The sequence below is a fragment of the Telmatherina bonti genome (assembly GCF_933228915.1).
Source record: "Telmatherina bonti genome assembly, chromosome: 16".
NCBI classification, from domain to species: Eukaryota; Metazoa; Chordata; class Actinopteri; order Atheriniformes; family Telmatherinidae; genus Telmatherina; species Telmatherina bonti.
The window spans coordinates 25,657,667-25,685,659 of NC_136614.1; the positions used below are offsets into that span (position 1 = coordinate 25,657,667).

The following is a 27,993-nucleotide window of genomic DNA, read 5'->3' on the forward strand; positions in this document are numbered from 1 at the left end:
TCTCAACCTGCATCGTCTTCTGTGAAACAGGCAAATTTGTTTTTGTTTTTTTCCCCCTACTTCTTACCATCTCCATTTACATTTTCATCTGCACAGCTTCTAAATCCACATCAGAAAATGTTCATGGAAACCTAACAAAGAACAAACTTTAAAAAAAAAAAAAAAAAGTGGCAAATAATGACTCCCAGGACATTTTATAGGATGAAAATATAAAACTCACATGTTCTCTTTATTTGTTGTATATAGATAGATGTACACCACCAGAGATTTGGATAAAAGTACACACAAAAAGCTCATGTATGTAGGATCAGCACATGTCTGGAGGTGAAAAACAAAAAACGGAGAAGATGTGGAATTACAAAGATAAAAAACTATCCAAATTCTAGTCAATTTCTAGATGTAAATAGTCACATGTGTTGAAGTTTGTGCCACACACCAACTGTCTGCAGTTGCTAATAACCTCTGTATTCTGTACACAGGGTACTTTGTACAAAATATGAAATCTAGCATTTAACAATAGATATAACATAAAAGTACATCATATGTACAATATTAGATGAAGCCATTTAGTACGAGTTATATACTAAAGGACACTTTGCAATAATAACTCTTAAAAGAAAACAAAGCTTATGTAAAATGACGAGAGCTCCAAAGAAGCCAGTATTAAAGCCATCTGAGGAAGAACAAAAGTCATCATCAGACACTGATTGTGCTGCAGCAGCACTACAAGACAACTGCTGAAGGGATGGAGTCACTTTCATTTATTCAACCAGAGCAGAGACGGGTGGGGTTGTTGATGCAGGCCTTGTGAGGACTGTGTTCGAGACAAACGTGGAACGAACAGAGCACGGTGGTTGCAGGATCATTTACAGTTCGCACATTCAGCTGCAACACTCATGAAGACGTTCTGCAGGCAAAGACGGAAGAAAAACCACAAGGAAACAAAAAAGAACTCGCAAGCATCCAGAAACAGATCTGACCAAATACTGGGTCCCAACAGCTTTGTAATGAAGTGTACCGGGGGGAGGGGGGGTGGAAAAGGTCAGATAATGGTACAAATCGAAAGTGGAATGGGGCAGCAGGGCGCACAACAGTGGGGGAAAAAAATTAGGATGGGAGGCCCCCCCCACACACACACACACACACACTCTAAGACAGACAGCATCATGGATTTAAACTCTACACGACTTTTTACTCTTTTTTTTTTTTCCCCAGGTGTGTTCCTGTGTTTTTCAAGTTTAATCAGGAAGTGCTTAATTGCCGAAGTGGCTTGGAGAAAAGCGCGCTGCCTCTATGCTACAAAGTCAACTCCGCTTCAACAAGGCAGGTGCTGGAGTCCAAGCAGCTTGAGGTGTCAAATACAAACTGAAACACATCTGGGGATTTTTTTTTTGTATGCTGTTCTTTTTTTTTAATTTCAGAAATACAACTTGCTAATCTCTTGCTAATAGTTGCTGATTCTTAGTTGAGCAAATATCCCCTCGCGCTACAGAAGGCACTGTGAAAAGAAAGGCTTATGTCTGACCTCTTCAAGCTGAACACACCTCTATGAAGCAATCTAAGCCCTATTGAAGGTTTCATAAATGAATAATAGGGTCTTGCTTGAGAGGTGCATAAGAATCAGTCCCAATCAGCGAAGTTTCTGTTTAACTTCTCTCGACACGCTGTGGAAATTCCACATGAGCAACTTCATCTCTTTAACCCCTCATAAGCCTCCTATGAATGACAACGACTTGTTCTGAATGCTGATGACCGCGTTGAACGTGCTCCTACAATGACTGGATGGGAAGAGGAAACAAAAATAAATCCCACAACTGCCTCTCGTGTAACTGCTGCTGACTTATTGCCTACAGTCACAAAGACCTTTTTTTTTCCACGAAAAAGGAGCGAGAATAATGGGAGAAGTTGGCACAGAGTCAGGTTTGTATACAGGAGTAATGATAGATAAAAACAACCTGAAAACTGGACCTCTCAGAGGCCAGCCCTGCTTGACAAACACAACTGTGATCCAGACACTCGACCAGAGTCTCCTGCATGGATCTGTCCTTATACTGCTAGCGAAGAATGGATAAATAGCAAGCAACAAAACAGTTACACAGACAGGATATGTGGTTTTTTTTTTGTTGTTGTTTCATTTCATTCAACTCAAAGGAGCGCCTCATGAACTAAGTAGGTTCAAATATAAACAGCTGTGTTGTTTGTAAGAGAGAAAAAAGAAAGCTAATATTAAATATATAGAAACAGCTGACATCCAAGACTTTTTCTTTTTTTTATAACTTTTTAAACTAAAGCTGTCCTATGTTGACGGTACAGCAAGGCGCTCATACTGTTTGTGCAAGCACCTGACATCTATATCCAAGAGGCAAGAAGATTTAACAGCTCTCACACACAACAGAGCACCTGAGAAGAATGGCCAGAAGGGGGCAGCACAGCACCCCTCTGAAACACACAAGCTGAGAGGAGAGGAAGGAGGAAAAACTAGGGAGGAGGGGGAGATGAAAACTGGTCTTGGATCAGTTTTGGGAGCGGTGCATGTCTTTGGTCATGCAGGAGGGTCCAGATGTGGGATTTTAATATTTTCTGGGACTGCTCTGTTCGGTGTTGTGCTGGACTAAGATACCAGGGTTCTGTTGTTGTGCTGGACCCTCTCTGTGGGCCCCTGGTTCCTCTGTGGATGCTGCTGGTTTCCATTGGATCTTTAATGGTCTTTTAGTGGCCGTCGTGCGTTGTCAACATTTCCTCGGCTCTTCGGTGGAGCTCCAAGGCCGTGACAGTGGAGATGTCTTTTGGGAGCTCTGATTTCCTCCTCATCAGTGGGCGTTCTCGCCGCTGATCTTTCTGGATCTGCATACAGAAATGGAGCGTGGTGACATGCTGGAGTGCTGCATCACTCTCACAAAATCTGACTTCAGTCAATTGCCACATTACAGGGTCACACTCGAGTCAAAATACTGTGTAAAAAGCTAATGACAGCATTTCCTGTCAAAATAAGAGAGCATGAGGAATCTTCAGTGTGCAGAATGAAAGCTTCAAAGTATATCAGCTTATACGCACATTAATTTAAGGTAAAAATAAATCTAGTTAATATGTTTTTCCTGGGCTGGTTTTCTCAGCGTTTACGATGTTGGCAGCTGAAACAGCTGCCAACATCTGTGCTGTGTGTGCAATGTAATGTATTCCATCTGGTGTCCTGATGCACCTAAATAGTTGTTTTGCTTACTGAGCGCGGATCATTGTTGATTGTATTATAGACATATGTGTAGTACAATGCATTAACAAGCCATAACACAACATTTTAAAGAATAAATAGATGCAAACGGATGTCCCGACAGTTAAAAAAGAGAAAAAAACAGTTTGTGATTTCTGTCTGAATTGGGCTGCAGAGATGCATTCCAACATAGCAAATCCATCGCTGCTTCGAGTGAAGGTTTGCAGCTTTAACAGCGCACGCGAGCATCATCAGGCAGCCCGACAGCGGCGATACGGCAGCTGTCCGTGCCGATCACTCATTAAAGCTGTTCATGTTTGCCAAGGTTGACCAGGGAGGAAATATGTCTGTTTACATTGGCTGTGTTTGGTGGTTAATCAGCTTTAGTTTGCCAGTTTGTAAGTGACATTTAAAACCCATTTCTGAAATCAGGTTACCTTTCTTTTCCAAAATGTTTAAGGATTATGATGGCAAAAGATGAACAAAAACATGTGTTCAGCCCTCATAAAAGTTCTTTTAAATGTGATGAGTAGATATGAGAATGCCTTGGTTTCCACCTGGCTAGATTATTGTAACTCCTTGTGTGTGGCAACAATCACATCTTCATAATCTGCAGCTACTCATCATCCAACCGGAACAATAAATCAGGATCATTTTGCACCAAGTTTGGCTTCCAATCAAATACTGAATCCGTTTTGAGCTCTTTTTTTGTTCATGTCTATTTTTAACAGTCAAAGTATGGACCGTAATATAACCAATAAATTAAAATCAAAATTAAATTAAACTTTTTGTGCCACAATTCCCAAAATAAAATATTGGTGTTCATAACCGCCAACCCCATATGGACCATAAAGTTGTTCTTGGTTAATCTGGTTCATCACTATAACAAAGAACCAAATACACAAAATCCACTTCTCTTACTATGAAAAGGCCAAATTCAGATTTTAGAGTGGCATCTTTGTTTATGCACTGATGCTATACAATTTAATATTAACTTTGAAAGTTCTGATAAAAATCACAAATCTAAATCACAAAACTAAACACTGGCCACTAGAGTTGTGACAATATGCTTTTGTCCCGATTAGATTCCAATTTTTGGGTGCCGATCTGATTTATACTCTTGCAATTCTTCGATATTGCTAATTTTTGGAGACGAAAACTTTTTTGCTCGTCATTTTTTGTCATTTCTATTAGGAAAAAACAACAGCAGCGAGACCATCATTCTGCTGCTATAATGGCCAAGAAGAGAAGTAAAAAGATCAATAAAAACAATAAAATAACAATTTTACAATGGATTACTTGTCTTTATTATTTGGAAAAAAAAAATCTATGTTTTAACCAAAAAAAAAAAAAAAAAAAAAAAAAAAAATCGATTTTAAAATTGTAAAAGCAAAAAATCCCGATATTCAATTTTTTTTTTTACACAATGATCTGACAACTCTGTGGTTTTATCTTGGGAAACCCGTGAAGGTTTAGAGCTTCACTCAGTGCATTTATCTTCACTGCTTACTGACCTGTGTGGCTTCTTCCTGCACAGCTTTCTTCAGCATGCCGACATCATCGAGCAGCAGCCCGTCCGTCTCTATGTCCATCGGACTGCCTGATCCTATAGAGTCAATGTGGATCAGAAACTGTGGGAAAAACAAAAGATAGATTATGAAGAGCCACGATTTTTCTCCATTTACTTTCCAAACAACTTTTTTCTCGTTTCCCCGTCATAAATCTCAACATTCGAATAACTGCCATTTAATCAGCTGCTTTCACACAAAGTGAGAAGTTCATAACTACCCGCTAGTTGTTTTACTCACCTGTGGGTTTGACTTGGCCAGATTCTCAATCTTTAACCATGCATCTTCTCTTTCTTTCCATTTTGCTTTCTCTCTAGGAAAGACACGAAGGATTTCTGGAGTGAGTCTGTGCTTCAGCTCAAACTACTGAATATGTTTTTCTGTGACTGTAAATAAGGATGTGATGCCTCTCCTGATTACTTACTTGCTTTTCTCTGCCCTGAACTGCTGGGTGCAGTCGTCAAACAACTTCTGGTTCATCTCCATGAAGAGTTTCAGAGCATTATAGATCAGACCGTGGATTGTCCTGCAAACACACACACACACATATGTATGAACTATTTGTTTTACCTGACTAGAAATGAGACAAACACAGCAGCAGTCTGTTCGTAGACTCACTTGTTCCAGTGGGTTTTGGAGTTGCGGTAAAGGGCCGGGAACATGATGGGCAGGATCTTGGCAGCGTTGTCACTGATGAGGCTCATGATGTACTCATTGTTCCAGTAGTATAAAGCTCGCTCTGCAACCTGACGGCACAGTTTGTAGCAAAGCGGCATACGTAAACAAACAGCAAACACACCAAGCACGGTGCACGAATGACTAAGACACATAGCAAGGGAATCAAACCTGAAAATGTGGGCTCGACACACACTTGGCCAGCTGTCTGAAGAGCGGCTCCATGACTTTGACAAACTCTGAAGGCTCGATGACGTCTAGTATCTCCTCCAGCTCGTTGAGGAACATCACCTCTTTCGGACTGTGGGTCTTTGGCCAATACTTTAACAAAGCCATAACCGTCTGCGCACGCACGCACGCACACACGCACACACACACAGGACCAACATGGCTTAAAAAGGATGAAGAATGCTTGGACAGCTGCCAATCTGCCGATGGTGGATTACAGGAGTTTGCATTAAAAAAAGAAAATATATCCCCAAGCTCAGCAACTACAAGCAACACTTATTCAGAAAGACAAAACTAAATATCTGCATGGTTGATCTTTTTCTGTAAATCTGGTATCTCACCATTCTTTCCCATCATTTGAACCCATAAAAATCTGATAAAAACTCATTTTCCTTTCTGCTGTGATTAAAAGTCATACAAGCTCAGCTAACAAATTCCCTGCAACTTTTTTAGGCCTGTTTTTGTCCTTTTTAACGCATCGACGTGTATTCGCTGCTCTGTGCGATTGTACAAGTATAAAGAAAAGACTATTACAGAAACATGCTGTTTGTGCAAAAAGTCAAAAAGTCTTTGTTGGATTTTTATGTAATTAAATTATCATGAGCAGACAGGAAATTCAAGGATGATTAGATCAACATTATGACTGAAAAGAGTTCAATCTCACCGGTTCTGTGAGGGTGCTGTCCTTCTCTAAGAACTGTACCACACAGTAGGCCAGCTAAGGAAGAAACAAGAAGCATCATGTTTCCTATTTCTAACAGAATTTCACAAAAACAGAAAGAAATAAACAAACCTAAAATGGTTTATTTAGAGCAGGAAAGACAAATGTTTTTACCTGTGGGTGATACACGCTGAGGGATTTTACTTTGTGCAAAGGCAGCAGGACTTTCAGTAGGAAAATTTTGTGCTCTTCTTTTAGTGGTAATGCAAATCCGTTGATTATGCTGGAAGAAGAAATGCGGTCATTATGGAAAATGCTACTACAGCAAACAACAATACCGCAAACAACATATAAAAGACTGAGTAAAATGTAAAATAAAAGAAAAACACTTTTAGAAACAATCAGCAGCACCTTAACACCTAACAAAAAAAAAAAAACAAACGCTTACCTGCCAAGTATTTCCAGTAATTCTGCTATTCCATTATGATGCTCCGTCTCATAAATGAACCTGGGGGGAGAGGAAAAAAAAAAAAAGACCCTGCAAATTACTTGCATAAAGAAGCCGAAAAACAACCAATCCAACTGAAATATACTTACGTATAAAATATGTTATTAATCTGTTTCCTAATGTACGCTCGCAGGCCCAGGAATTTGCCGTAGATACGGTGCAGAGTTGTCTTTAAAAAATCTCTTTCCCTGGGGTCTTCACTGTCAAACAGTTCTAAGAGCTTAGAATTGAACATGAAGATAAAATGAGCTCAGTAATAAAAACGTGCAACACCTCTTGATTCTCATGAACATTGAAATGCACACTCACTCACCTGCATTACAAACTTCTGGTCAATATATTTTTTGGCTGTGTTAGGTTGAAAGTCAGGAGACTCTAGGAACCGCAGGAAGAATTCATACACCAGCTGTAAGGAGGAGGGCAGGAATTAAACAACTTTAGACATTTGTGTTTCAACACCTTCCAGATGATGACTGAGGGATTTCTCAGTTTGTGTTTGTTTGTGCGCTTTGTGCACCTGTAGATGTGGCCATGCAGCCTCTAGCGTGGGTTCATCCTCCTCTGGGTCAAACTCTGCACCGGTCGGATTGGATGACGGTGGCAACGTCCTAAACATATTTATAGCAAACTGGGGAACAGAGACGACAGATGAGCTCAAGGATGTGAGAGCATCTCAGTTAAGCTCAACACATTTCAACTCCAAAAACATCTGTTTTCAATACTGCGGTCAAAGTTTATCTATCTTATCACTAGTAAAAGGAAAGAAAATAGCAAAGCAGCTTAAAGTAAAATGTATCCAAAAGTAAAATGTATCCAAATCTGTATTTCAGGCCAGCTGATGTGAGGAAGGATTACAGCTTTTTAGTTTGGGAAAAGTCAGTATTCCTAACTGGGAAGGCTGTTTGCGTTTGATTGTAAAAGAAGTTATGATTAATTACTTGACAAGCAAGACAAAGAGAAAATCTGTTCATTTTACAGAGCAATTTATAAACTTTGACATAAACAACTAGAAGCTGCTGCAATTTTATTTTAGAAATCCAACTTGTGTGTATGTTTCTGTAAAGAAACTACTTCATGAACGAACCTGTTATTAACAATAAAAAATATTAGATTCTTCTTTTTCTTTTTAATTTACATTTAAAAACAAAGGATATTTTTCCAAAGCACACTAACCTACAACAGAGATTCCACACAATCTTAATACTTTTGACATTCTTGATTCAGACAACCCAGAGGTGTGTTTTTAGTTTTTCATAATCCAAAGTAGTGAAATTTAAAAATGAAGAGCTACATACAGTGGTTAAGTTGAACCTCCATCCCTCAATCTTACACACAGTTCACTATAACAGCAAAAGGCAGCTAACCACAGACTGTTAGGGGAAAGGAAGATCACATGATAATGATGCTCTGTTCCAACTTATATAACTTGGTAAAAATACTCACAAATGAAAACATTGTAACATATTGCTGCAACATATAACTGTGACCTCCTAGGAAGAAGGTCTCTGGTTGAAAATTGCAACCCGTGTCTAGCTTGCATGTTCTTGCTGTGTCTGTGAGGAAGTGCAGCAAATAGGGCTTAGCAGTTTACATGTCCTCCGGATCAACAGGCAGGCAGATAACCTCCAGCCTCCCAGTACACACAGCAGGATGAAAAAGGTTTATATTATCATTGGATGAAAATGTTCCAGCAGTCTCCAAAGAAATGACCTCTTAAACAGATCAGATCCACTGGTTTTCATTCAGATCTGCTTCATTTATCAACAGAATACAAATCTGTCTTTAAAATGTTTACAGTTTATTTCATGTATAAATAAAAAAAAGTAATGTGGTTTAATATTGAGCTAGCCAAAAATAACAACACGTTTCCATCAAAATGCAATTCCATAACCGGAAGGCATCAGTGTATTTTCCACTTTCAAGACAGGACATTTAGAAATTCCCTCTGTCTACAGATCAAAACGCATCCATGTTTACATTTTTAGCAGACACTATTTCTTACTTTCCCCTCCAGAGAGGGGGACTAATGGACCAGCTACTATTGTGTCACCCAAAAACTTCACCAAAATATCGAGGCAGACCTGAAACCCAGAGATGGCAAACATACCCAGAATGGACATGGGCCCATGAGAACCACCACATGCACAGTGTTAACATAAGAATACACTCTTTATTCCCATGGAGGAGTTTGTCGTGTCAATCTGCACACTTTGATGTTTAAAGCCATTAGCGGACTTCAAAGAGTCTTTGTCTTTAAGGGGGTCAGAGAAAGGGCTGCCAGGAAAAAGCGTATATTTTTATGCTGATTTGGAAGCTCAGTTGCATTTAGTGCTGCACTGGTCAAATACAGCCTCAACAAGGAGGTTGGAGGAGAAATTTGCACATTGATCATCTGCAGTTTACCATGTTGCGCAGAAGCAGGTTTTTGATTAACATCAAAGGCTTTATAATTTGCCTTGCGAAAACAAATCTGGCAACATGAACACATCCAGACTGCAACCTTGGAGGAGCACATTTAGGGTAAAAACAGCAGGAGCTCAACAGCTGCACCAATGATTTAAACGTTTTCAGCATTTGAGTTTCTGAGATCCATGACGCTCGATTTACTTTCCTGTCTCAGTAATGAATCAAAACAAAAAGTAAAATGGGTTTGATACCTATGAATAATTTCCTAAAAGGAAATCAAAGGGTTTGATGCGGCTGCAGATGCAACTTGCTATTAGAGAGCAAAATTCTTGTGATGAGAACGATGCAAAGCTTTTTAGTTTAAACTGACAACACAGGTAAATTTAACTCAACATCAATAAAAGAAGCAAAAATTGAGGCGTACCAGCTTTGCAGCTTCCTGACAATCCACTGATTGATACTTTCTGGACAAACATCATCCTTTCTTTTTATTGCTTATTTCAATCTTTTACCACGGCGAGTTCAATAAAAATTTACACCCCCAGAAAAATGTGACAGGAGGACGATGATTTTGGAAACACAGCCAGCTGTCTAAACTTTTCACTCAGGCAACACTTGAGACAACAGGAGCTTCTGAAAATATGCTTTACAAATAAAGTGGATCGGATTAAATGTGCAGATGTAAAAAAAACACATCTGAACATAAAATATTCTAAAGGTTTATTCACTTGTAGACTGCCGTAATGACTTGCGCTTTAGATCTTAGCAAGAGTTGAAATATGTGCAGTAACCAGGCAAAGGGAGCATTTTCCCTCCTCAAACTACTGGACAATCAGAATAATCTCAGTCTCGGCCTGTTTCAACACTGACCATATGAACCACCTCTGGGTAGATGGGTTCGGTGATGACGTTCCTGTTGTGGGTGATGTACTCCACCATCTCGCTCAGCGCCGCTCTTTTCACCTCCTTCCATTTTAGGTCACTCAGGGGGTCTGAGACAAAATCAAAGAGGACGCAGCACTGACGCAGCTTCTGGATGAACAGCTTCTCCTGCTCTGCAGGGGGGACATCTGCAAAACAGAAACGGACAAAAGGTTAAATTAACACGATCTGCTGCTTCGTATTAAGATTTTAACCTCACTTATAAAAAAAGGTAAGAAGACAGAATGGTAATAAATGCATCGGACAAACATTTCTACATTATATAAAACAAATATAGAATTTAATATTAAAAAAAAAAACCTTCACAGATGAGTACATATAAAGTCAAGCTAACTGGTTTTAAAAAATGAATGGCTCATCACTATCATCTATCTTTTGTAGAGCAAAAACCAAATTAATTTAGCAAAATAAATATGATCTTTATTTGATCTCTGTTGCAGTTGAGGAAGTAATGACTTGCATGCTGCCATGGAAATTGTTAGCAAAATTTAAATGTGAAGGCTAAATCAATCATTTAGCATTTCAAAGACTGTGACACCACCACATCAATGATGCAGAGGCTCCAAAATCGACGCCGGGGGGGGGGATATAGAGCCACACCTGTGTGTGGAGAATAATTAAAATCCAGTGTAAAGTTAAAACTCCCCACTATTCTGCACACACTTCATCACCACACAACAGTTCCCTCAAACAAGTAAAAGTTGATCAGAATAGCTAAAAAAAAATTTAATCAACTGCATTTATTACAAAACAACTGATTAAGTGATAACATATCAACTTGAACCGAGAGAATCTTAAGAGATCAAGAACTGGATCAGCTGTCAGGTTATCTGAGGAGCTGAGCCTGCAGTCAGATGGGAAGGATGAAGCTTTTTGTTCTGCACTTTCAAACAGTTTCACGTCTGTTTGCGTGGGTCCTGAAAGGTTCTCCAGAGGCATACATCACATGTACTACAGATAAAGCTTTGTGAGGCTTTAAAAGCAGGTGAAATAACTTAATGCTGAAGCTGCAGGCATTGTATAGCCTTTGCTGGAGTTTTAAAGGAGCTAAAATGTGCCATCTCCCTCCAGCTATTTAGTACTTAGAAAACAGATCCCTGAGCAAAGTGTAACTGACTTGGAGCTTTGAAGAGGACAGAATACAACAGTAAATATACTGCAGTGAGGAATCAGCGGTATTACACTGAATAAGGACAAACTTCTGCTTTAACATTATTAAAATGTCAGTAGCAGCCTATAGGAAATGACAGAGTCGTGACAGAGTCGTTGTCAAGCAGCTCCTTCTGTAAAGTATGATGTAAATAAGCATCAGTAAGTCTGATTCACAAGCAACAACCAAAAAAAGTAAATAAAATGTTTAACTATTTTTACAGAACACAGCATCCCATAATATCCTCTTAAGACCTTCCTGCGGTGTAACATTAATCTGCTGGTCACAGCCAGCAATTCATGACTCAGTCTCCCCTTAACAAGCTGCATGTGTACCATACGTCACTATGGTGACTGCAGGCATAGATAGGACTTTGGACAAAAGGTGACCGCTGCTAATCAGAGATGTATGCAGGATACCACTGCAGATACAATCAGCTGAGGCCAGGGGATGTCAGCCGAAGTCAACTGAATGAATTATACTCGTTTGGTGGAAGAGAAAACCAAACAGCAATTAGTCAACACCCTCTACACAGTATTCACAAAAGGATATAAAAGTCAGTGTTATTGTAAAGAAACTCCTTTGACATGTTTATAATTCGGCAGACTTGGTTTGTGGTTAGATTCACAACGTGCACAGTTAGGCTTATCTTCGTGAGAACAAATCCCAATACCAAGAAAGATGTTTCTTTGAAACATCCTAAAATCAAAGCAAAAAAGCACCCAAAGCTTTTGACGAAGTTCACCTGGCAAAAAAACACGTTTTCAAACGCAAACAGCATTTAACACATCTATACTTTAAGATACAAAAGGTATCAATTGCTCCTGTTTATTTATCTGGTATTTAGTCTATTTCTTCCTCAAACTTGCAATGATCTGCTGAAGTACATAAGGAAAATAAAACAATGCTGTGATCTGAAATACTGTAATCCATCGTCCTGTTTTAAAATGTTTCCCTACAACATACCTGGACTCCAACCAAGTTCTAGTCAAAACCTTTATACTTAGAGCTGATCCAAAGGCTGGAAACACATTCACAGACCTGAACCTGGGACTGACGACGAGGGCCGTGACGATATGCTTTTGTCCCGATTTGATTCAATTCCAATTTTTTGGGTGCTGATTCAATTTAAATGGCAATTCTGACAATTTTTCGATATTACGGATTGTTGTAGATGACAAAACAAAAATATGTACAAAACTTTTTTTGCTCGTCATTTGTCTTGATTTCAATTAGTAAAAAAACACTACAGTAGCCAGACCATCATTGTGCTGCTATATGCCTAAGAAGACAAGTAAAAAGATCAATAAAAATGATAAAAATGACGAAAATTTTATTGTAGATTATTTTTAATTTGGGGGAAAAACAAATTTTAATCAAAAAAAAAAAAAAAATCCATTTTAAAATTGTGAAGCACGAAATCCCGATATTTGATTTTTTTAATTCGACTTTCCCACCCCTACTGACGACACCATCACAAGTTCCATCCTGTACATTTCTACTTTAGTTACTGGAGTATAGCTGCTATCAAACAGTCATGAAAAAACACTACTCGTAAAGTATGAAATATTCTTTCCTGTTTTATTCATTGCTTAAAAGATTTATTCGCGATTCCAATCAAACTTGCCTGGTTGCACATCTCAAAAAATGTAATGAAAGAATTGTTTCATCACAAAGAAGACTAATACTGTTTTAGGTTTCACTGTACGGCATATCAGAGAACAACCATTCAGAGGAAGCCTTTTTTTTTTTTTATTTAAAGTGGCATGATTGTATCAAAACTACCAGTGACTAACACAACCCAGCTGACCAAATTACAAAACAAAAAGCTGGGAATTTGCTTCACTTCTGAGCATTGACAACCACATCCTTGGAGAAACACTGGTCTGTTTTATGTTTCTGTAATATGTTTATGTGAGACACAGTGAAGTATATACTTGCAATTTGTCTTCTTTTCCAACAAAGCTACAGCAACCTCTTCAACAGGAAAGTCAAAGCTCTCCGATGCTGCAATCAGTCAGCTGGCCTAACTCTGACCTGTAATCGGCCATTTATTCTCAGACATCTTTCTTCAAGTTTAAACACAAGAGCTGCACAATCACTAACAGCCATGTTACATAAGAGAAAGCACCTCACTGTGATTTACAAAAGACACAAAACTATTTATTCTGCTTTGTTTCATTCAATGCGTCAGATGCCAAAGTTTCCACAGAGCAGCCAAACGGAGCAGTATTTCTCCCTGCAGCATGAAGTGCACTACATGTCCCTAAAAACGTTCACACACAAGAAATTCCCAGATTAAATAAATCTAAATCAAAATATAAAACGCAATGATGCCTCTTTTCGGATGTTATGGTGAACCCCGAGCTACAATTTAATTTAATCTGAACGATGCTCACTCTGAGGTGGGCTAACACTGGTCCCCATGTTTGGATGGATGAGACTAAGAAAGATAAAAGAATTATCTCCTGTTAACTGACTTAGTACTGATCATATCTGTTTTCTGTAGTATGATCAGAAAAGCTCAAAGCATATAGATTGTATAACTTCTTTTTTTAATCGAGGCATAAATGTTTATATTTAGTGAAATGCTAGTCTTAGAAAGAAAACTGATTTGATTAAAATAAAGCAGCAGGTAACAGTGCATGAAAAAAAATCCAAGAAAACTTTCACTTTACATAAAAATTTTAAAAAATAAAGAAAAAAAATAGTTTCAAAGAAGTTAATTCAAACTAAATAAAGACATAGTAAATTGTTCTAGGGCTGGTAAACCTGTAACTATAGAAGAAGCCACAACACCAGTTCATGAGTAGCTCATCTCATCTAGCACCCAGTGCCAACAGGTCTAACAGCTCCTGTTACACAACAGCACTAAGGTTTCTAAGTAGGCCTAAAATATTAAGAGACATGCTGTGCAACTGTAGACTTCACACACAGACAACTCTGCATGGATGGGAACATAACCTTTACTCCTCTAAAGGCTCCAGCTTGCACACAGGAAGCAGGTCATGAACACAAGTTTGCTCCTAAGTGCATTTCCTACTACAGGCTAACCACTGCAAAAAAAAAAAAAAAAAAAAAGTGTGGCCTTGTGCTAAACAAATACATGACCAGGTTGGAGTCAAATGACTCCATAACTTGCACACATAAGCAATAACTTGCTACTATCTGTGCAAGTTATTATAGAAGCATCAGAGGCAAAAAGTGTGGTCAGTTTCTGTTTCCCATGGTAAACATTAGACACACTGAGGTCCCTGGCAGATCTAGAGCATGTCCGTTGTAGAGGTAACTCACAGGTCAACAAGAGATACAGCAACAACAAACCATTTACACCTGATTCCCAAACATCTCCCAATGCAGAGGGACAACAACTTTTGACCTCACATCCTACATATTACATTAAAAGTAAAGACAGGGGAAGGGAGAGACAAAAACTAGCACTTTTTCACTCTCTCAGCCTCCTGGACTGAAGTGAGTTCTGCAGCATAGTGGCAAAAGGCTTCCTCACTGACATACAATCACAATCCCTTTCCTTCCCTTTCCCAAACATTCTCATGCAAACAGATGATGAAGATGTATGGATGATAAATGTCTTCAGCTTCTTGCACCAACTTGATCAAGTTCAAAAATAGAAATATATTTTATCCAAGTTAGTTGCTGATGAATGAGAACATTTTTGTTAAGACACAAACACAAAACATCAGAAGAGGCAAGATATCCCATCCTCACCTCTAAAATGCAAGATTATCACAGGCTGGAAAGGCCCATTAGAGCTCTGTGTTTCCAGAACCATCCCAGTGGCAGGTTTAGTGCATGCCAACATCAGTGAGCTGAGGCAGGAGGCAGGAGAGAAGAGGGCAGCCCAGGCTAAGCTGAGGAGCCAACCTCCATTTTAGCAGGAACGCTGAGCAGAAAATGAAGCTCCCCTGCTGCTGGAGGGAACCAGCTAGTTAGTGATGTCATTCTCCACAGCAGCAACCTGGTTGGCTGGCTTCGATCACATGGACGAGATATCAGCGTAAACAAATAGAAGGGAAGGGATTGGCTGGTGGATTGAAGTGGAAGGGGTGGGACTGTTGCTGTGATTGGAGCGAGAGCGGCTACATCTGTCAAGAGTTTTAAAGCCCAAACTGCAGATTACAGATCAGCCTGTTTTGTAATGTATAATAAATACAATAATACCAGGAAATGCATAGCATTATCCAACATGTAGGCTGCTTATAAAAAAAAATTTAAAAAACCAATTTGGAGGGGTTAAATCATAAAACTAATTTTTCTTTCAAATTAAACATATGCAAGCAAATAAAATTAAAATCAAATGGAAACCAGTATGGATGTAAATAAATACGACAAAAAACATTAAATATCTATCCCTTAAGCATTGAGAAGGTGGGGGAGGGGGGGGGGGAGGGGGGTAAGGTTAGACTTGATGATTTTTGCTTTATTTATATAACTGGTCAACCACTTAGTATAGTTTGTCCAATACAAATCTTTGTTGTTTTTTTTGTTTTTTTAACATCTGTGCCTTCTTTTTGCATGTGTGTTTTTGCATGACAGATGGCTCTCCAGGGGTACAGCCGGCACCCAGGTGTATGTGACTGTGAAACAGGAAGGCAGGAAGCCCTCAATGCAAGCAGCACAGGATGTGCATGTGCATTTAGCCACACACCGTCTCTGCAGATCTGTAAAGCTTTACAGGAAAAGCGCAGGTCTTCAATCAGGCAGATAGCTCAGTGACAGCACATTCACAAGCTGAGTGAACTTCAGTGCTTCATCTTTTGTACAAGAAATGCATCATTAATCATTCGCATGTTAATAAAGGATCAATTTTAAGTAAAAAGCTTTGCAAAAAATTTTTTACCCATTAATAAGACAATTTGACAAAAAAAACTTTACTTTAAGTCAATTACACATATTTCCAAAGTAACCCTGGTTAATGTCTCTGTTTTAAAATGTGTTTTATTAAAAAATGGCTTGAACATTTTTTTTACTTGAGACTAAACTGAAAAGTGAATCAGCTACTATTGAGTTAATAGGCAGCAACCTGACAATTTCATCTCAATATATTAGATTCAACCTGAAATGTAAGCCCTAAAATAGTCAAGCCATGCCTTAAAAGCTGCACAGAAACAAGCAACAGCCACTTAAACACCCCTAAAAACCTTACTAGTGTAAGAGACAAAGCAAAGCTCAAAATGTGTACCATGTGGATTACTCATGGTACACATACAACGGTTAAATGGGCTGTGGCAGAACAAAACAACCAAAACATATGAACTCACTAAATTCTATGTCATCAAACATCATCACCTGCTTAACAATTCATAGAAACTAACTTCCACACTCAAACTTTTCCTTGCTGGGATGAACAATAGATGGACCCCTGCTCATTTTTATTTAGAGAATGAAAAACATCTTTGAAAGAATTAGATTTTATCCATACCATACCAGTCAAAAGTTTGGACACACTTTCCATTGGATTTAATTGGAAAATGTGTCCAAACTTTTAGCCGGTCTATAGGACAGATCAGTTCAATAGACTGGCTTCTGTTTAACATTTAAGATTTGGACAGCGGGGCACAAAGCAGTGATAAGCCCGAGTAATTTAGGAGAGCATAGCTCACAAGCAGAAATGACAATTAACTGCAACAATTGCAAAAAAAAAAAAAAAAAAGATGATGACAGTTTATAAGAAACAATAATAATGTGACAGAGCAACTAAATTAACTGGCACATTTTTCCCCTGTGTGCCATCTATGCATTAAAAAGCTTTTTATCCTAATAAAACAATCATATCGTTGCTTATTTCTAGCAGATACAACTAAACAGGACTTTGATGAAGATAAAAATACATTTTTAGAAAATCAAATTAAGGAATTTTTACAGAACTCTACATGGAAAGCAGTGGGATTTTAAATCAAAGCTCTTTTGTGAAGTTGTTTTGTCTAATGTGTGCAAATATTTCAAAAAGCACAGCAGTTTCTGGCTCCATAACAGCTCCTCTCTACAGAGATGCAGGTGGTGTTTGTGATGGTGCAAGTAGAGATGTATTTAAATTTTGGCTGGTCCTGGGTTCAAAATGTTGTTTTTTTTTTCTTTTTGCTATGAAATGCATGAAAACCATGCATTGAACTGAACTTCATTTCTGACAAATATAATGAACTAGTCACAAACAAAACATCAGCCTATTTGGTGGTAATATATATATTAAAAAAAAAACAGAATGGGTTTTAAGCATTCCCAATTTGTCTAAGGATATAGAAGCCTCTGCTCGCAGGCCATACAACAACATCCCACATAAAAATGTTATTCTGAACACTAAACAAGACCACATGTTGATATTTTCCTAATGCTCCACTGGTGCACATAATCTCCATTTGTGGAAAGAGAATGAACTTGTGGGGAGTTAAGAGTCTGTTCAGGGTGGATAAGTCGTGTGCTAGCTTGTGTTATGGCAGAGTGTGTTATGGAGAAGCCTGAAATACACAGATGAGTGGGTCATTTACAGGTCTGCTGATCTTCAATGTCACAATCCTCTGCAAGTGCTTTAGGCTCAGATCTATTTAGAGAAATAGACCAATCAGCACAGCTGCGAACACAGCCTCTTTTAACACCACTACATTTTTGCCTGAAGCTGTTTCCAATCGTAGAAATCCAGCTCTGCCCAAAATCTAGACTTACTTACTTACTCTTACTCTGACTCATCTGTCAATGGCTGGAAAACTGAGAGCATTTATCAGCCATGACTGTTGCGAGTTATGCAACTAAGAGGAATTTCCTCAAGCTGTTAGTGTGTACAGTCAGTACAGTTTGTAAAGGCAACTCGTGAATTTACAACTTTATTCTGGGCTCTACGTTACACTGATTCCTTCTATAAAAATCAGAAAAACACAGACACTGCCGATCAGAAAGCTCCAATTCATCTACGTCCCAGCCATAATGGACAGCAATGATCATATAATCTCACTTTAGGTAAATAAATATATACAGCTGCTTGATCTCGATAGGAGAGCAGCTATACAGAACCAATTTGAGTGGAAACTATAAAGTCACTACAAGCATGACATGTCCTTTGCATTATTTTAGGAATGCTTCTTAATAGCACAAGGCTAGATATTTGGAGGTTGAACAACACAATCACAGCGATTAAGCCAGGACTGCTTACATATTTTTTTGTGTCAGGAGGTACAGGAGTCTCTTCCTCTCCCACCTGCAGATCTTCGTCCTGGAAGAGGAAATCCTCCCCAGACATCTGCTTTGGCCTTTAATATACAATGGAAAGTATATGGCTAATATAATAAAGAAAAAAAATATAAGCAAACAATAAAAAACTAAATACATCTACAGGACTTCATGTCTCACTTTAGGTCCTGGTACTGTGCCAGAAACGAGCTCAATTTGGAATTTATTTGAAAAAAATAATGAAGAAAAGAGGAGGAGAAGCTGAGACTGACACCAATTAAAAGGTTGCAGAGCTTTAGATGGGTTTTCATCAAATGTTCTTGTCCAGTAGGACTGGCCATTTATGTGGACCTTGTATGAGCCTTATACTTGTTAAGCATTCGCTATGGTACACACTCTTCCTTAGACAAACAACACTACAGACACACTGTTCTACAGCGAATGATGCAACTTCTGTATCTGAGGCAACACAGAGATTGTTTTCTGAAAAGATCAAAATCCCTGCAGATGAGTTTTCTTTTATTTTTCACACAAACCCTGATTCATCATAACCTAAAATATAGCTACCGAACCGCTGAAAACGAAGACCTATTTCCATGCCAACACTCAGCTGCACCTGCAATCAAGCTGCACTTGAAAACAGCAAAACTTTCATCTGAAAGAGGAAAAAAATTCTGTTAATGCAGCTGAAGTTATTTTACTAAGAACTAATTATTTCAATAGCTGTTTAATTTCCTTTGAAAGTCAACTCTTAGAATCGCCACAGGAAAGCCATTTAAAACTGCACATATATATAAAGACTTGTACTTTTAACATGTAAATATTATAGCAAAATTAATTAATATGACTCATTAATGTGAAAGATACAAGAAGTCAAAGACTCATCTTTATGTTGGAAGACAGAGAAATTTGCCTCCCCAAAAGTGTTGCTGACTTAGCTAATACTTATGAGGGGCGTCGGCTACAGTTCCGTTTTTTTATACAGAATAAATTATTCCAAATTAAACAAGTCTGAATTAAGGTATTCTCCTTTAAGTTTACATGAATATAGTATTTCCAAAATGAGGTTTACATGGAAAACACATTTATTCGCCTTCACTTAACTCCACTTTGGGGTGTTGGGAAGGGTTCTGATTGAACAGGGAGCGGACGTGACATACTTGTGTGTTACGTAAATAAACAAACTGCATTTCTGAGTACTTTTCTTTTCTGTTATACTATGGAAGACCACAAAAGTACCGCTTCAATTTTGCTGATATTTTTTAAGTATCCGCTCAACACAAGCTTATTACTTCACTTTTTTTTTCCAGCAGCTGAGAAGGAGGAGAAGGGAGATGAAGTACAGCACACAGGAGGCAGAAGACTGTGCATGTGCTTCATTGTGACCACATGCATGCGCAGAATGACCAGCATCATATCAGAGCAGAATGAACATTTACATGATCAAGGAATTAATAAATTTGGATGTAAAACAGGAATATACCAGCCACTTTGGGATTATGTTTAATTGTGGTTTGACATTTTCATTAGGAATTAGGTGTTTATGGTCATTTTTCATCTCTTTAAAGCGAATTGAACTTCTATTTGGAATCAAAACGTGGGCAGTGTCTTCTGAAAGGAAAAATCTGCACAATCTACTAACTGTATCTGTTGTCTAGCAAGTCTTTTAAACTGCTAAGATCACCGTTCACTTTCTAGTTTTTGGTCAACTACATCTAAAGTTTGACAATTTTGTGTGCATTTGGGTTTGTTTTGTTTTTTAAGATAATCTTATAAACAGACTTCATTAGCTGGACTCCGTTGACCTACTTGGAAATCATTAATTCCTGTGATTAACCACTAAATGAAAATTCTGCACTTTATAAATTTTATTGCCAAGAACTATGAACATCTTAAACAAAGCAGCTATGTAAAAAATTACAGCAATTCTCACACGATGAACTTAAACCAGTCTTTAAATCTGGTTGTGCAACAGTAAATCTGCTGAATTTTTCTGAACACATGCAAACCTGATCTTAAAACCACTTTATAGCTCTCTAATAAGAATTTGCAAATGACAAATCCTTCAGATAGTAATATATCAAAATCCCAAGATTTCACCAGCTTTAAAGCATTTGCTTCAACCAATGCAGGATATTTCATAGTTGTACCAGCAGGTGACACCAAACCCTGCGAGAATGACATTTCATGAACAGTTCCAGCTTAAACACAGAACACATAGAGGCAACAACTGTTGTTGTCCTCACCATTTTTAGCATCAGCATTTTGAAATCAAACAGGATAGAAACGAGCACTTTTATGCCCTTTATCCCCCATTACCTGCATAAACCTTTATGTAAAATACAAATTCATTGGTTAGTGGGTTTTGCTTCTTTGTTTGTTTTGCTTTTTGAAGTTGCACAAAACCTGTGCAGAAATGTATCAGATCACATCTCAAACTCTTTAAGAGAAACCAGTGTAAGTTGTGTTAAAGTAGATGCAGAAACTTGAACAGTGTACCCTGGAGTGAGCAAAAAAAACAAAAACAAAACATACACACACAGATTTGAGGTTAGTTCATGGGAAAGGGCTGCTTTTGGTCAGGCATCTTAGTCTCGCCTCAACGTTATTGCTCTGCAGAACAGGCTCATGGACATGTGTTTCCATCAGGAGGTGGTGGACATGCCTGGAATGAAAACAGGCCAAGCGAGGAGCCTGTTTGGACAGGACCAAGTGAGAATATCTACTAGGTCACTGTGGACTAATGTTTTTACAGAATGATATCAAGGAGTGTGAGAATTAAACAGGCTTATCAAAAATTGAGTTGTGCTAATAGGTTTTTTGATGCACCATATTACTGAGGGCTAACAGAGACAAAAACTTGTGCAATAATAGATTTAGCTTTTCTGTGTTTCCACCAATTCTCATCTTAGAAAAAGGCTGAATGAAGAATATATTCTACATAACAAATCATGTGAGAGCTGCAGCTGTTTGGCAGCTGTTTGAGCGGAATTAAGGTAGAAACTTAACTTTCATGCATTCGCCTAGTCTTCCCAAGAGAGCAATGCAATCCAAAAACTCTCACTCCACACACAACATTTCTTCAAGTGCACCATTGCAAATTTCTCAAGGCCACACTGGGTACGGTTACATGATGTTTTTTAATTCAGAATCAATCATTTGGAATTAAATCATTCACAATTACGTATTCTCCTACGAATAATACACCAAAATAATACTTCTGACTGAAAGTTTACATAAAACACGTCCTTACATAATTCCTCTTTAGAGCAGCGAGTTGAGAAGGGTTCCGATTGGACAGAGGGTGCACGTGGCGCATGACGTACACCGGAAATAAACAAAGTTTGCTCCTTGCTTCTCGTCTTTTCAGTCGTAACTTGTAAAAACTACATAATAAGTACCAGTTTTGAAGTACCAGCTCCACACGAGCATACGACTTCAGTTTTTGCAGCAACTGAGAAGGAGAAGAAAGACAGACCACCGAACACGGGAGGCAAAACAACGCGCGTCATCGGGACAAGACATGGTAACGAACATGCTCAGAATGACCAGAATTTACTTTGAGCGGAATTAAGGTTTACATGACAAAGGAATTAAATAGTTCTGAATTAAAATGCGAATAAACCAGCCACTTACATCGGAATTAAGTTTAATTCCAAATAGAAATTTGCATTAGGAATTAAGTGTTTACATGGTTATTTTTCATCAGTTTAAAGCGGAATTAAGTTTTATTTGTAATCAAACAGGAATTAAAACACTCAAGTAAACGTAGAAACTGATATATATACTGAAAGCCAGACGAATGTATTTTGTCAATTTTATATGTTGAAGCTGTTCCAGAGAAACAGAACAGAACAATGTTTGTTACAAGGTCAGATGCTTTTGTACAAGTGCATTTCCTAACCACAGAAATCAGCAGCAATCAATACAGATGTGACTGTCTGACAAACTCATTGATGTTTCACCATATCAAAAAAATTCAAAACTCAGGAAATATGCTACTTTGAAAAAAGCTGTAATCCTCCATACACTCTCATATGCTATCAGGCTTTACTCCAATGTGACAATGTTGTTTGACATTTCAGTTGTGACTAAAAATCTTTTTTTATAAATAGTCTTTGATAATTTCTTTTTATATCATTTGCCTCATTGGATAAATAAAGCGGGTTTTTTTTTTACTCATTCATTATCCATATTTTCAAAGTCTGACAGGTCTTCAGGCTGTGTAAAACTTTAGATGATGAACTAATTCACACGCCTCCCGAGCAGAAACAACACTCACTGTCAGTCTTTTTCCTTATTAATATCAGCTGAAAAATTACTTTTCATAATTATCAGCAAAAAAAAAAAAAAAAGCCCAATAAATGTTTGTTTTAAGCTCATTGATCAATTCTAAAGCACTGGGAAACTCAGAGGGCAGAACTGTTGGATGTATTCATGCATGCATAAACAGAAACATGCACACACAATATGCCCACAGGCCTAACAGCAGTGTCCATTGCTTGCTTTCCCATCTGGTGCTATGTTGGCATTGCCCTTACACACTATATAGCACATATCAATATACATCTAAAGAGCTGACAAAAGCATAAAGGAAAACAATGAGTGATATAGTTGCCAGGCATTTTTCATCTGGCCGCTGCCATCATTGTGAACACGGGGACCGTGGAATTAAAGCTTTATCTCTGGATTACCACTAAATATAGACACTTGGGTTAAATCCAGCACAAAATCCATGGCATGTATGTCCTCTGTTTGTTTCCACGTATTGCGTAACGTCATGCTCAGCTTAGTATTAAAATGAGGGTGATGCAGAAGGGGATGTTCGTGGACATGTCAGAGGGGAAAGAGTGAGTAAATAACTGACTTGTGCATAAGAATGTTTATGAGGGCTTCACTCATCTGTCCAAAGATTAGAGGAATTTATGACACAATAAAACAGTGATTTTTCCCGCTTGCCAACATCAGGAAACATTTAATTTTGTATCACTTTTTAAAGCATCCTAATTCTTTTTAGTCAAAGTTCCTAAACGATAAACAAAACCTCCCAATAAGGAAAGCTAACTGGATTCTATAAATAGTGTTTACAGTACTGTCCCTATATGCAACACATACTATATGTAGAGGACTGGGTAGCTACTTCCTAATGTGATTATGTTAAAGGATTTGGGGTTGTTGTAGAGGTAAGTACCTTTAAAAGGAGGCAGTTTCTGCAACTCCCTATTGTTGCTCAAGCTGAAGCGAGAAGAGCTCTGCCTCTTGTCCTTCTTGACAGGTGTCTGGGAACCCGGTTGCTTCCCCTTTAACAGCTGAGTGGTCGGAGGAACACTATTGCTAGTCTTCCTGTTGGAGCTCTGCTGAGACAAGTTTTAGAAAAAAAAAGAAAAAAAAAGACAAAAACACATTAGTTATACTGCACTAAGTGCAAGCACATGCTAAAGAAAAGTGGACAGAGTGTGAAAGAGAGTGCATGCACCTCTTCAGGAATCCCATAAATGTCTTGCATGTACCTACCCAAGCCAGGCACTGCATGGGCATATTTAACTAAATGTAGTATGTTACTTCTCACTTGAGATGAATTCTCTGGGGTGATAAACCACAACTTAATCATGGTACAAACATTATTCACAGCACATGTATCAGGGAACATATCAAGTTGGTATGGGGACAAAAGTGCTCTTCTATTCCACTCATCAATCCAACAAGTTGCACATCTAATAATGCTAAAAACAGAGACTAGTAAGGTAGGATCTAATCCTAGTGTGGAAACACCTGAACGCAACATGTTTCTGACAGCTAGTCACGCCTGCCTGTTGATGTCCGTTTATCGACAAATACCTGATGCAGCTGTGAACTTGTGGCAGTCTGAATCACAGGGGATTTATCTAATTCATTCAAGACCCAGCAAAAATTGACCACAGTCTGCACAGCATTACAGAAGCTTTGGCACTAGAAAGCTGCATATGTTACAGCACAACAAAAATTGGAATGAACTTCTTTAGATAAGCCAAAGCGGAAACATCTTTCATCTTTTATTTTCTAATTTAACACTTGACCTCAGTGGTTATGTCGGTTACAACATAGGAAACAGCCTTTGCATACATTATATAAATGCCTTTCAGTGTAGTTCATCGCTGGTAAAAGTATTTGAGGGATGGAAACTGCAGATTGCAGCTGATGGTTTTGTTTCAACTGTTTGTGCATTAGGGTATCTGCTTCATGGCGGTGCTTACATACTACAACACGAAAGACATTTAACCAGTAAAAGGTTGGTGGGTTCCTGCAGCTTCCAGCTTAAGGGTTTTTTCCCCTCTCCCTCCACAGGATCAGCAGATGAGGACCATGTTTTTATTGTTATTATCATCAACATGATCATCATTATTATTATTAATATTGTTATTGTCATTATTATTACTATTAAATAATTTGTATCAATAGATGTTTAAACAAATGTATATTGCAGGGAATGCTTTTAACAAAATTTTTAAAAAAAACACAAACAGATTTTTTTAAATGACTCAAAATATAAACTCTCTTCCTGAAATGATGGGTGAGGTTTGTAAAATGCAGTAAAAGCTTAATTGTATCATTATTTGACAGACACAAGTTCTTGGTTTTCACTGAATATTTTTTTATTTTAGAATGGAATAAAAAACCAGATTAAAAAAAAAAAAAGTTTTGGAAGAAAGACAAAAAAAGTAAGGTAGATAGGATATACAATACAGACATGTGTTTGTCAGCGGACCAACACCACTTCTTTGATCTAAATCAGTTCACACTACCCCCAAACAAAGAGGACCTTCAAAGCAAACAACGAGGATCCAAATCAAAAAGGCTGATGTGAATGTGTCCTTAGAGAATTAACATAAAGTCCCAAAAATCATTTCCCTGTGAATACTCTACAGAGTATAAAACTGTGAAAAGATTCAAAAAGTCTGAATCCATTAAACAGATTCAGTCCAGGGACATCACAATCCACCAATGCATAAAAAAACTGACTTAAAATAGTTACACAGGCCAGAAGCAACTTGTAAATACTACCAAGTTCAAGACAGAAGCTTATCTCAAATGGACCGAAAAAGAGTGCGCACAATTTCCATAGTCAGGTGAGTCCATGTTTCAGCTGTTTTCAGGAAACAAGAGCTGAATTCTGGGTGTATGTGCAAAAGGTAAATAAATAACAAAAATAAATGCATAAATTTATAACATCCAGGCTGTTTTTATGTGCAAAACTCAATGATTGTGATGATTTGGAATTAATTAATTACACACGTGAAGGTACCAGTAATGCAGAGGTATCTGCAGGAAATTTAGAGAAAAGTACCACCACAAAGTCTGTCTTTTCCTTGGAGGTCAGTGGCTACTTCAGCAAGAACACACTGACCTCATTCTGCACAACTTTTAGAAGTCTTGTTTCACTGACTGGCCTAACTGCAGATCGAATCTGTCACACACTGAAAATGTAATGCACATCTTGAGGAGGAGAGTCGGAAATCTATGATGGACCGAGTATGACAATAATGTTGAGAAGAGAAATTACTTTTTGCTTTCCAAGCTGCATAAACAGCTGACGGCTGTCGCACCAGACTGAAAATTAGTAAAGACATACTGACACAGAAAACCATCCAGTTCTTTGAAGAATAAAGAATATTTGATGCCACATGGCATTTGTGAAGATAATCTAACTTTTTCTTAAATCTATTTTTTTTATTTATTAATTTATTTACAACATGTGACTATTTTTTAACAAACAATTTATATGGGAGATCACTTTTCTGACTGGAGTGAAGTTGGACCCACAGAATTAAAACAGATGTGATATATGACCAGAGTGACATAATGATCCACACCAGATGTCTGTGCTATAGCATATTCAAGACCATTTTAAAAGTGGACCAAAGGTCTTTGATTTCCAGATGTGACTCAAGTGAGCATTTACATGAAAATATTAACATCACTGTGATTAACCGACTTGCTTTATTACATATGTGTGTAGATAGTGCAATAGTTTGAGACAAGTTGTTTCAAAAGCACTGTATTACAAGCCAATACTTCAAACTAGGGAAATATATTTAAAAAGTTCCTTTAACTGATCTGCCCATAAATTATACAAGTGCAACCGATTTTGTGTCAATGAACAGTCCACTCACCAACCAACCAAAGATCTGCTGTTTTAAACTACACTTTCATAGTTCAGTTGTGGTTTTCCTGGAAGCAACACTTCATCTCTTGCTCCACAGTCAGACAGCAGATTACATGAAACATCTAAACTTGCAATTCCTCTGTCACATTAGATCAAATCTCCTGCAGCACCCTTACACACCTCACAAGGCTGAGACTATCTCACTCCGAGAAGCATGGTAAGAAAACCTGACACAATAGAGGTGAAAAATGTTATCAACAAAGATTTTTTTTTTTTTTTTAAATAATCAATAAAAATTCAAAAGCCTAGCAAAACTTAGTAAAATAATATAATAAGTGCTTTTTAAAGAGATATTAAATATAAAATCTCAATTCAAGTAGGATTGTTTGGTTCCTGCTTGGTATTCCATGCTTGATCACATCTGGTTTTCCTTGTATTTATATTTCTATGATGTTCCTGCCATCTTTCATACAGAGATCATTTATATCTAGAAGCATATGAACTTGCAGAAAGTCATTTTCCTACCTCATGCTCTGAATTCTCCTGTCCTCCACCCTTTCCCACTTTACCAGACTTAGAAGACTCCTAGAAAAGATGGATGAAAGTTTATTAATACTATTTTAATTCATGTTAATTAATAAGTTTAGACTAGAAGGCGGACAAAAGAATATTGCCATCGTAAATCCAAATTACATTGAGTATGCTTTCCTACATAAACTTGCACCAATGAAAATAGTGACAAGTCTGCTGTTAGCTGGCTCACGTTACTTTACAATCACTATCACAACCCTAAATGCAAGCTATAAAAAGTCCTGTAGTTTACATCCAAATAATGCAGAGATGTTTGGAAAAAACATATATTTTGAAAGTGAAGTGTCCCACTTTACGTAACCCTCCCCTATTTTAATAAGACAGCACAACGTACCAAGTACCAATATGTTGGCAGGGTGGTGGCTAGCTTGTAATTATTCCTGCTTGGCTAACGTAACATGATGGGACACTGCACTCAAAGTAAGATGTCTTGTGCGCCCGGTTAGTATGAAAATGCGACGACATACACCCTTTTTAAAGTCTATCTGCTTCAGGTACAGACCCTTTAAAGTTTTCAAACTCACCTTATCCTTTTTCGGTTTATTCGGCATTGTACAACCGTGGCCGCCCTTGCTCTCCTCTCGGATACTCCACAACCAAAACCTTGACAACTCTCAGGGCACCACAACTGCAAGGCGGTGCAGCCTGTCCTCGCGCTGTGATTGGCTGCTGTTCGTCAGCTGATCCTGGTGCCTCGCCTGAACGGGTGAGGGAGCCCCCTGCCGGTGACA

The 27,993-nt window shown here is 38.1% G+C and overlaps 1 protein-coding gene across 2 annotated transcripts; it reads right to left on the minus strand.

Annotated features, from left to right (window-relative positions):
• Positions 1-205: 205 nt before the first annotated feature.
• Positions 206-27,884, minus strand: ppp2r5cb (protein phosphatase 2, regulatory subunit B', gamma b). Of its 2 annotated transcripts, XM_079255519.1 has the most exons (16): positions 27,787-27,884; positions 27,197-27,256; positions 23,720-23,882; positions 10,125-10,324; positions 7,366-7,476; positions 7,162-7,254; positions 6,938-7,068; positions 6,789-6,848; positions 6,515-6,623; positions 6,344-6,397; positions 5,623-5,793; positions 5,395-5,522; positions 5,201-5,302; positions 5,017-5,089; positions 4,723-4,839; positions 206-2,844 (listed from the first exon to the last, which is right to left on the minus strand). In XM_079255519.1, exons 1-16 carry the CDS (start codon positions 27,811-27,813, stop codon positions 2,710-2,712), a joined length of 1,734 nt encoding a protein of 577 aa, XP_079111645.1. In that variant the 5' UTR covers positions 27,814-27,884; the 3' UTR covers positions 206-2,709. The 2 variants fall into 2 exon arrangements, with proteins under 2 accessions (XP_079111645.1, XP_079111646.1); XM_079255520.1 differs by lacking the exons at positions 23,720-23,882; positions 27,197-27,256; positions 27,787-27,884 and adding an exon at positions 15,076-15,126.
• Positions 27,885-27,993: the final 109 nt, after the last annotated feature.

Coding starts and splice junctions, on each gene's coding strand:
- ppp2r5cb (XM_079255519.1), bottom strand. CDS start 27,813: ATGCCGAATAAACCGAAAAAGGATAAG. Junction 6,398..6,514: donor TCAGCGTGTATCACCCACAG/GTAAAAACATTT, acceptor TTTCTTCCTTAG/CTGGCCTACTGTGTGGTACA. Junction 5,303..5,394: donor TCCAAAACCCACTGGAACAA/GTGAGTCTACGA, acceptor GTGTGTTTGCAG/GACAATCCACGGTCTGATCT.